We start from the raw sequence: 11,050 nt of genomic DNA, 5'->3' as shown, positions 1-11,050 counted from the left end.
TGCACCCTTCATGCATCTTTAAATTCATGGAAAATTAGTAAAATTTATTTTTGGTGTAATTGGAAAAATACTACAGCAGAGTGGAGCAGGGAAAAATAATCTTTCTAAAGCTACACATTGATTAATGGAAGGACAAGCAACAAAAAACGTAGTTCCTGAAATGTTGCCACATATTCAATAGCTAATATTATCTTATAATTGCACCAAGTGTTATACCTTTTTACTCTTTGACCTACTGGCTAGCAGAATAACATACTTCCCCGTTTAGGCTGAGGAATCCATTCTTGTAAAGCTAATTACTTCTAGGTGAGCAAAAAGGTAAGAAAAATGATTCTATGACAACTTTTAGGTATATATCTTGCTTGTCTAGATGGCTTACTTATTTGACTGTAAAAGAAAAATGACTCTTTTCCAACATAGCCAATATTAGGCCTTTCTGAATCAAGTCTGATTAAAAAAAATCAATCTTAAGAAAAATTCATCTTAATCACTGTTTTTCTTATTTTTATTGCTAATCTTTGAAGATATTTATACTTGTGTGATCTTATCATTTAATATTACCAGTGTTTTAAATACAGTTTTATATTACCAGGGGCTTCACCTACTGACATCTTGCTGGTGGTTTGTAGAATGGAGTGAAGGTTGGATATTAACATCCAGGCTTGAGTTATCCCTGATTTAATGTTTCAGAGTTACTAGGTGATCTTGTGAGGACAGAAATTTATTCTAATTGACCCCACAGCTAAATATATCAACATCATTGTAATCTATTTTATTTCATTATAATAAGGATGAAGATGCAATAAATATTTGGTGAGCAAATTCAGGCTTCTCATTGCAATTATATACTCAAAATTAAATACATTTTTATTACAAAATAAGCGCAATATTTGAAGAGTTAAAACTGAACATATAAAAATTGATTGATTCACAAGATGTAAAAGCTATTCAGAAGCAACCCATACAGGTGGTCTTGCCTCATAAACACTCCCCACTCACTCTTACCCCACATGATCCACCACACTTTTAACCCTGATATTGATATGTACACATGGGAAATGAAGTATTGAGAAAATTGTGCATGTAATTCAAGCAAAACAAAAATATTTTCACCATACCCATTTGTTTAGTAGAGAATACAAAAAAGGTATTTAACTTAGCCTGACTACTTGTCTGAATCATAACCTTAATTCTTCGAATTGCTTAGCATGTTTGTACCTGTGCAATGACTAAAGAATAAAACAAAGAATAGAAAGCATTCCCTTCAATGCCCCAACTGCAATTCTCTAATTGGGACCGTATAACCTCTAGATAAGAATTGAGTGTTAATAGCCTTCCATTGATGTGTCTTATCAAGATAGATGCTTCTGTTTGCTTGAAGTACAGATGATAGGCTATGAAAAATATTATTTTTCATTTATAAATTATTTTCCTTTAAACAGTGATTCTAGGCAAGTTTAACTGTATAAATTAGAGACCTTAAAATCTGTCTTCTTAATTGTCCTAAGATAAATCAGAGCTCCCTTTTCACTAAAGTGTCTAATTGTAATTGTGTGAGTTCCTAAAGGAATAAAGTCTTTCATTAGATGGACATTTTCATGTTTTGACATTTTCAACTAAAAACTATTGTTTGATATCTATAATTTTCCATAATAATCTTTTGAAAAAGGTCATCATTTAGTTGTTAGTGTGTAGTACAAGAAACAATGTAGAGGAAAAATAATAGCTTACATTTTAGAATAGGTATATGTTTTATTGTTATAGAATATCGATTTCAAATTTTGATTCTTATCAGATAAAATATGATGGTCAAAAACTAGTAGTCCATCATTGTACACTTGATAATGATTATGGGTATACTTACATTTAGAATATGAACATTGGAACAGCGATTGAGTCCAACAATAGTAAATGCATTTAATACACCTGAAGTCAGCATGTCCAAGTTTTCCTACCAGTAACAAATTGAAACTTTCATATCAATTTAAATCTAGACATAAAGCAAGTTCTCCTGCCTCACATACTTACAGTTTCTAGCAGGACTTTATAACAAACATTGACCATAGTCCACACTTGGAGCCAAAAGCAGGCATTAGACATAACTGGTGGAGGTATTACTAGGCATTTTCATGTTTCTTCGCTTATCTGTGTGTGGCACACAGTGGCCAGGCACTGGATACCTGTACCTTTGCTTCTTTCTGTTGCAGCAGCAAAATCCACAAAGCAGACCGCCTCCAATGAAGAGGACAGCAGCGCTTGCCCAGCCAAGGAAAAGTGCTGCTCCCAGCTCTCGTTTCTGGCCTATGTGGACAGCTGGGTTGTAGAAATCTCTGATGATTATATTGGCTGTCCAGCTCACCGGAATCAGAACGAAGATGCCCGTCAGGATGAAGAGGACTCCTGAAGTTCCCAGAAGGTATGCTTTGGCCCTCTCATTAGAGCCCGTGCACTGGACCTGCTTCATGCCACAGATGCCAAGAAGTAGGGCGATCAAGGAGAGAGCAACAGCCACACACATGAGTGCCCGGGCTGTTTCCAGGACAGGCGGAAGAGCCAACAATGAACTATAGAACTTGCATTGCAACCGGGCCCTGGCTTGTCGGATGCAGTTCATCCAGAGCCCTTCCCAGAGCCTCTCAAAGACAATAATGTTGCTGCCGACAAAAGCCGATACTCTCCACTGAGGCAGAAGCGTTGTGGCAAGAGTCCCCACCATGCCAAGGAACCCAAGAACCAGCCCAGCAATTTGCAAGGGATAAAATGCCATTGCCTTTTACTTTGAAGACCAGTCCAATTCGGAGTGGTAGAAGATGCTCAAGATGTAGAACGTGGAAGGCTCTTGAGTCTAGAGAAGTCTTTGATGATGTTCTCCTTGGCTGCTGCCCATATCATTTTAGTCCAAATCAGTGGCTGTGACTGAACTTGGCCTAACTAGAAGTACCTGTTGTAAATGCACGCTACCTTTTTTCATACACATTCATTTCTCTATGGATTATTTACTAGTCATATATAATTGTTTCCCAGCCAATAAGAAGGTAGCTAGGGGTGTGTCAAGAAATACTGCATTCAGCTTTAGGATTTCTCACATTATTATTGTCTTAGCAATGCTGTAATTAAGTGTCAAAGTTTCCATTGTGAATTGCTAATTACAGAGCTGAAACTTCCTGTGTAAAAAATCACTCTGATATAAAAGTATAAATATATGTGTTAAGGCACACCTGAAGACAATGCCAAAACCTTGTCAGTTTATTGGAGAGTAATTAAAAAACATTTTGGACTTTATTACTTTATTCTAGTGTAAGCCACTTTTCCTTAAGATAGTAATCAATTCTGGCTTTAATAAAGATACCTCGATATGGAGAAATGTTTAGGTATTAGTTTCAAGACACACGAAAACTATTGATACTTAGGAGGAGCCCTAAGCAAGAAATTCACATTTCATAGTTTACTCTTAAGATCCAGAAAAGAAGAAAACAGAGAAGTATTCCTTATAATTAATTTGAATGAACTGTTAATTATTACTTTAACTGTTAAGTAATACCTCTCTCTCTCTGTTAAGTAATGTTTAGTATGGAAACTTTCATTCAGTGTTTCTTCAATGGCAGCTTGAAATAGATCACATTTATTAAGACCAAACACGTACCTTTCATTTTTATGGAACAATATAAAAGTGGCCCTTGAAATTGGCTATGCAGTCACTTGAAATTTAGACGCTAGAGAACATTTTAGTGCTGGAAGTTATCTTTAAGGCCATCAAACTTAACACCCTTATTTGCTAGATGAACGGAAGGTGTGCAAAGTGTTTGGCTGAGACAAGCCATGTGGCAACTGATCCAGGGACAAGCCCAGGTCTGTAACTCACTATGCTTACTTTCTCTGTCTAGTCTGATTCAAAAATAGGAAGGAGAGATTACTTTTTTAATCTTTTCATATAAGTGGGACTAAACCTAGTGGAAATGTGGCACTATCTACAGTTTTTCAAATGGGTTTCAAAGGAAGAAAAATTCAGTTGAGATTATTTCAAAATTTGAGTCAAGTTGTAACTTTTGACTGCTACTTTCCTGCCACTCCCTAGAGGCAGTGGGGGGCTTCGTGTGGGAAAAGTGGACCTTTTTCCTTTTCCTTTTACATCCCACTGGCAAGGGATCTATTGTAAGGATGAAAATGACTCCAAAGCAAGCACGCCAACCACACTCCAGGTGGGAGACATCACGGTTTGCAAAATGTCCTCCATCTCAATCAGTTACGAGCCAAAGATTTAATGGGTGGTCCAATGACAACCAGATTTAGAGTCCATTCACTGACTTCATGAATGTGAAAACCATTGAGTTTTCAAGATGATGGGTCTGAGAACTCCCTCTCTAAGGAATGTGAATCGTTGAGCAAACAGATGACTTCTGTGTTGTTAACAGTTTCCCAACACTTGATTGGATGAAGGGTTTCCTTGGCCCTTTGTTCATGGTTACTGAGACATAGGCTTAACTATTCCCTCCCTGACAGGATTTTCCAGTATTACTCTGACTTGTTACTTCTGGGTCTTCTTCCTCATTCTAGTTCCTCTTCCTCATTCTAGTTCCTCTTCCTCATTCTATCTCAGATGTCTTGCTATGCTCATTTTGTCCTGGAAGTTTCCAACATTTTTTTCCAATTATTTGCTTTCTCATCAGCTAGAGCATATTGTCTGTATTATAAGTGAAAACATACGTTTGTTTAAATATAAAAATCTGAGGCTGGGTATAGTGGTTCCCATCTATAATCACAACACTTTGGGAGGCTGAGGCAGGAGGATTTTTTGAGCCCAGGAGTTTGAGGCCAGCCTAGGCAAATAGTGACACTGTGTTTCTACAAAAAAATAAAAATTAGCTGGATGTGGTGGCAGACGCCTGCAGTCTCAGCTACTCGGGAGGCTGAAGTGGGAGGACTGCTTGAGCCTGGGAGGTCAAAACTGCAGTGAGCTGTGATTGCTTTACTGCACTCCAGCCTGGGCAACAGAGTGAGACCCTATTCCCAACCCCCAAGAAATGAATAACCTGAAAAACATAAATAACGTAGGAGTTCTTGGTCTTTGCCTCTCACAGACAAAGCCGATTGTTAAAAACATTTTAACTTTCTCTCCTTTGTATTTAGGGGAAGATACTGCTTTCCTCTCCAACCTTTCTGTGAATTTCATCCCCTTCTACCTCCTCAGTGGGACTTGCTCTATTGATCACTTCCTCCTTTCATTGTGCTGACACCTTCTCCCTCTCTCTGAGGAGTCCCTTAGAAAATAAACATACTCAATTTTCTTCTATTTTAAAACTCCATCTTGGAATATATACATCATGGAATACTATGCAGCCATATAAAATAATTATATCCTGTCGTTTACAGCAACATGGATGCAGCTGGAGGCCATTATACTAAGTGAATTAATACAGAAACAGAAAACCAAATCTCGCATGTTCTCACCTATAAGTGAGAACTAAACATTAGGGACACTTGGAGATAAAGATGGCAGCAACAGACACTGGGGACTGCTAGAGAGGGAAGGGAAGAGGGAGATAAGGGTTGAAAAGCCAACTATTGGGTACTATGCTCGCTATCTGGGTGATGGGATCATTCACACCCAGATCTCAGCATCAGTAAACGACTTACACATGTGCAACCTCTACCTCCAGGGTTCAAACGATTCTCCTGCTTCAGCCTCTATAGTAACTTTTATTTTATTGTAAAATAAAAGTTGAAATTATAAAAATATAATAGAAATAAATAAAAATAATAAAATAAAATTCCATCTTGCCAGATCTGTATTCCTTGCCATGTGTCTCTACACATCTTTTGGTCCTCTCTCACATTTCCCACTGCTATACACATTGAAATCTGCCTTTAGTCATCATGTGACCCATGAAAACCTTCCTAGAAATGTTACAGACTTCTTGGACATCCTAACTACTATCTTTATAAAAACGCTTCCATATTTCTGCTTATTGATGTTTCAGTGAAAGTCACAACAAACCACTGTCATCCAATGAGAGACAGTGAAGGGCGTGTGCTCTGAAGGGAGACTTGGTTCAGTCTTGGCTTGTGCCTTAGCCATCCATCTCAGGCATGTTTTTGAACCCCCTCCCGACAAAAGTGCCTGGTCTATGAAATCAGGATAATCATAACATCAAACTCACAGGGCTGCCTTGAAGATTAAATGGAATGTGTGCAAAGAACCTGGTCCTGAGCAAACACCCAGGAAAGTTTTTCTGTTAATATTTGTCTCATTAGTATTTGTTGTATTATCGTCCTTACTACTTCTCCGCAGATGCATTCTCTCTCTTCTTTCTCTAGGTGCCCTTCGCCATGTTTGTTTTGTTTGTTTTCTTCCAGACTTGCTGATACACCTCAGTACTCTTCTCACTCAGCACACTCTCCCTAAGGCACCTCACCTATGTCTGCACAGCATTGCCTACCTCCTGTCAGGCTGCAAGTTCTGAATCTGTTGTATTTAGCCCAGGCCTGTTTCTGTTTGTCATTCTCAGCTAATTTTTCTTTCTTATTCTTTAATAAATACATGCCTAGAGTGGACACTGTGATGTTCCACCCAGATGTCTCTTTCAGCTGCTTAGAGTGCTATGGGCAGAACACCCCCAAATCTCAGCCCCATTCAGGTATTACCTGATAATAGGCATGTCACTCAAATTATTCCCCATTCATAGATGTAGCCCATATCCAGTGACTCATCAATGTGGTCCTGACAACTAGCCCTGTTAGCCCCATGGGGTTAACACTCAGGGGCTATTCTAGCTCCAGAGCTCACTGTGTGGTCAGCTAAGGCCTTCATTAGCCTGGCATCCCAACTAAACTTCTCTATATGGCCAATCCTCTTCCTTGCCTTCTTTTCCTAAGGTGTTGATCTTATAATAAACATAATGCACACTAATCTCTGCCTCAGAGTCTCATGCTCAGGGAACCCAACCATTGATTGACACCTTATTCAAATGGATTAAATATGTTTTCTGTTCTATGCCGTGTCTTAATTCAGTCCTTTGACATGCCTCATCTGTACCATTTCAAGAATGTCTTACCTAATCTCCTTGCCTCTGCCCGTCCTTACTACTTTCTGATTCATTTTCTATTGAAGAACCATAAAACCTTGCAGGATCAAACTCTATACATGCCACCTAAGACCTTACTTAAAATTTTTCATTATTTCTCTATTGCCTGTAAAATAAGATCCAAATTCCTTAGCATGACGTGAGAGACCAATTTTTGAATGACCCCTGCCCAACTTTAAAACTTAGCCTCTGACCATGACTCCATTCCATGCCTTCACGGAGCTTACATTTTAGTGAGCATGATAAATACTAAACATGCAATTGCCAAAATATATATTATTAAAAATTAAGGTATAGCTATGGTTAAAATATATAGGGTATAAACAGAAATGATTTTAACTTTAACTAAGAGTTCTCTAATGAAGGAAGGGCACTCTGATAAAACAACATTTAAACTGCAACCTGAAGCTTGAGTAGGAATTAGCCAGATAATTCAACAAAGAGTGAGAGAAAGAGAATTCTGGGCACAAGAGACCATCTGGGTAAGGGCACTGCAGGCAAAGAGAGTTTGGGTCTAATGCAAGTGGAAGACCAACCCAGAGGAGAGTGAGATAATTGAGATGACGTTGCAAATGTAGACAAGGTCCAGATATGCAAACAATGTGAACCATGTAATAATCTCCTAAGAGCAATGCAAAGCCAGTTAGAGATTTTCAGCATGGGACTCACACAATCAAGACTCAAGTCTGCTTAAAAAACAAGAAAAGAGCTATACACGGTGGCTCATACCTGTAATCCCAGCACTTTGGGAGGCCGAGGTGGGCAGATCATGAGGTCAGGAGTTCGAGACCAGCCTGACCAACATGGTGAAACCCCATCTCTACTAAAAATATGAAACAGCTGGTTGTGGTGGCATGTGCTTGTAATCCTAGCTACTCAGGAGGCTGAGGCAGGAGAATCACTTGAATCTGGGAGGCGATGGTTGTAGTGAGCCGAGATTGCAGCACTGTACTCCAGCCTGAGTGACAGTAAGACTCTGTATCAAAAAAAAAAAAAAAAAAAAAACAGAGAAAACACCAACCACCAAAACAATATGGCTATGGCTATTTTGGAGAAATTAATTAAAAAGAACAAAACTGAACACGAAGAAACCATTTAGAAGGTTATTGCGATAGTCCAAGTGAGAGATGATAGAAGCTGGATTGAGTAGGGGCAATGTAGGAGTGGATGGCTTTACACTGTGTAGAGGAGCTACAATTGGTGAAAGTGGGTGATGGACTGGAGGTAGGGGAAGGTTTCAGAGAAGATGCCTGTTGTATTGTTGACATGAGCATCATTGTACTCGGGGTTGCGTTTACCATGATGTGAGACATTGAAGGTTGAGTGACCTTTTAGAAAAAGATTAAGGGTTCACTTTTTAGATGTGAAGTCTGAGCTGCCTGTGAGCCATACCAGAAAATAATTTATAGGAATTAGATGTTTTGGAGCACTTAGGGACAATCAGGGCTGTACACGTATGCAAGAATCCATAACCTCCATCCTGTCCACAAATTGTCTCTGATTAGATCACAATCAGTGAGATGAATCTGCTAATAAGGGTTGTTGACTAATTGTATTCTTATGTCTTCCTAAGACTTGTACTGAGGTCTTAGGGAATCTAATTTAGGTTGAGGAGTTCTTTGTTTTCCTTTGTAAAAATGTGTTGGTTTTACTTGCAGCATCAGCTTGAAATGAATAGGAGTAGAGGTATAACATCTGAACGGAAAAATTAGGACTCAAAGCATCCTCCTCTTTCCTTGTCTTCCCTTCAGGGGAAGTACTATTTGGAACCCCCAGGGGTTCCAAATCAGAAAACATTCAAACATTCTCACAACTTACTGTATGTCTATTTTGTTTTTTTGTTTGTTTGTTTCTTTTTTGGAGATGGAGTCTCATTCTATCACCTAGGATGGAGTGCAGTGGCACAATCTGAGCTCAATGTAATCTCCACCTCCCAGGTTCAAGCGATTCTCCTGTTTCAGCCTTCTGAGTAGCTGAAATTACAGGTGCCCATCACCATGGCCAGCTACTTTTTTTATTTTTAGTTGAGACAGGGTTTTGCTATGTTGGTCCGGCTGGTCTTGAACTCCTGACCTCAGGTGATCTGCCCACCTCAGCCTCCCAAAGTGCTGGGATTGCAGGCGTGAGCCACTGCACCCAGTTGTGTGTCCATTTTGAAAGAGAATGAATGTCCTGTCTCCCACAGTAGCCAGTTCAAATTTTAACAAATACAAATTAGTCAAAAAAGCTTTAATGGGATGCCCATCAGGCTGATTTGAGGTTGTATTTAAGTATATTTATGCATACACACACACACACAACACACACACGCACACCCCTACTCTGTTATTGCTCATTGTATTGTTGAGTTTCATATATCTGTTTCCTCTACCTAAAGTACTTTCTCAATTCCCTCTTCATGTCAACACATGCACATTGTCCATTTAATACTTACTCATTCTCCTTTGGATTTTGGTTCAAATTTAGTTACAAGAGAAACTTGCCCTGAATTCTCAGATCATATCAGCTTCGACAAAATCCCCATCCCTGCCATTTTTTTAGTCTTTCATAGTACTACTATGCATTTTTCTTCATAGCATTTTTTCACAAGTTCTATATAAATATACATTTCCATTCATATTTATTTAAGTCATTTCCCATCTGGAGTACAGATTCTATAAGAACAGACTTGTGTCCATTGTGTATTCTATTCTATTCTATCCCATTCTGTTACCACTCTATTCCCAATGCAGATCACGAATTTCCAGATCCATAGTTGATGCCCAAGAAATATTGTTTGAATGAATAATGAAGTAAATGATCAATACAATGTTTTATTTAGCTGGGCCATCCTTTAATTTAAGGTTCAGTGTTTAATTATATTTTCCTAATTACAAATTTTCAGTTTGAGTACTTTCCCACATCAGTAAAGACTGGATTTATATAATTAAGTATTATCTTATTTGTTCTTTTTAAAAAAACAACAACAGTTTTGTATTCCAGAAATGCATTCAGGGGTGACCTAGAACCATCTAAATAAAGTTTAATACCACCACCCACTCAATCAAATTTATCCCATTAAATCACATTGTGACCTCAGATTTCAACTACTTTAAATCTACTTGCAAATCAGCATTGCAAATACACTTTTCTGTGAAACCAATCCAGAAAATCCAGAGTCCACTCCAGGCAGAGCAAATGTATGAAATGTCTGTGATTTTACTTCTGTGCACAGATTTGATTATATACTATGGAAATCTTTGAATTTATCCTTTGCCTTCTCTTCTTCTTCCTTTTTTTTTTTTTTTTTTTTTGCATCTCAAATAGCTGCCAAAATAATTTAAGAAGACTAGTAAAAAATAAAAGACAGCTTGTGATTCATGAAAAGAAAATGAGGATTCTGGTGACAGGGTAAAACAAAGGTAGGCAATAAAAGATAAAAATGGCATGAGGTTTGCTCACAAAATAAATGCCACATTTGCTAAACATTAGCCATGAATTTGCCTGTAAAGATTTTAGGAGCAACGCAGAGTGTCTGTGAAACAAAAACCCATTTTTTTTTTTCAGGAGTTGTATAACTCTTCATGCTTCTGACACTAGAAAGAAATTTCTTTCATTGTGGAATACAATGAGCAATATTTTTATAGTTAATATAGTTGCCACATTTGCCCAGGTGTTTCTTATTTGACTGGAGCCCAAAGAATGTGGTCCAGGTGTTCAGGTCTTAAACATTTATATCAGTGGTTCTCAACCCTGACTTCATATTGGAATAACCTTTGGGAGATTTGAAACAATAGCAATGCCTGGGCCCTTCCCCAGACCTATTAAACCAGAACCTGGAGGTGGGGCTCTGGCATCAGCATTTTTATTTTTGTTTTTGTTTTATTTTGTTGTAGTTGCATCAGTATTTTCAAAGCACCCCCTGCAATACTAACATGCAGACTGAAATCAGAAGCACTCCTTTGAGTTTCTATTTTGGTGGTTCTCAG

The 11,050-nt window shown here is 38.3% G+C and overlaps 1 protein-coding gene across 1 annotated transcript; it reads right to left on the bottom strand.

Moving 5' to 3' along the window:
- Positions 1 to 2,078: 2,078 nt before the first annotated feature.
- Positions 2,079 to 2,798, bottom strand: CLDN17 (claudin 17). Its single transcript, XM_011999786.1, has one exon. It carries the CDS (start codon positions 2,765 to 2,767, stop codon positions 2,093 to 2,095), a length of 675 nt encoding a protein of 224 aa, XP_011855176.1. The 5' UTR covers positions 2,768 to 2,798; the 3' UTR covers positions 2,079 to 2,092.
- Between the last annotated feature and the right edge of the window lie 8,252 nt (positions 2,799 to 11,050).

This window comes from Mandrillus leucophaeus, unplaced genomic scaffold (genome assembly GCF_000951045.1).
Source record: "Mandrillus leucophaeus isolate KB7577 unplaced genomic scaffold, Mleu.le_1.0 Scaffold600, whole genome shotgun sequence".
Taxonomy (NCBI): domain Eukaryota; kingdom Metazoa; phylum Chordata; class Mammalia; order Primates; family Cercopithecidae; genus Mandrillus; species Mandrillus leucophaeus.
The sequence above is the reverse complement of the archived record's forward strand: the minus strand, read 5'-3'. Positions and strand labels throughout refer to the sequence as shown.

Coding starts and splice junctions, on each gene's coding strand:
- CLDN17 (XM_011999786.1), bottom strand. CDS start 2,767: ATGGCATTTTATCCCTTGCAAATTGCTGGGCTGGTTCTTGGGTTCCTT.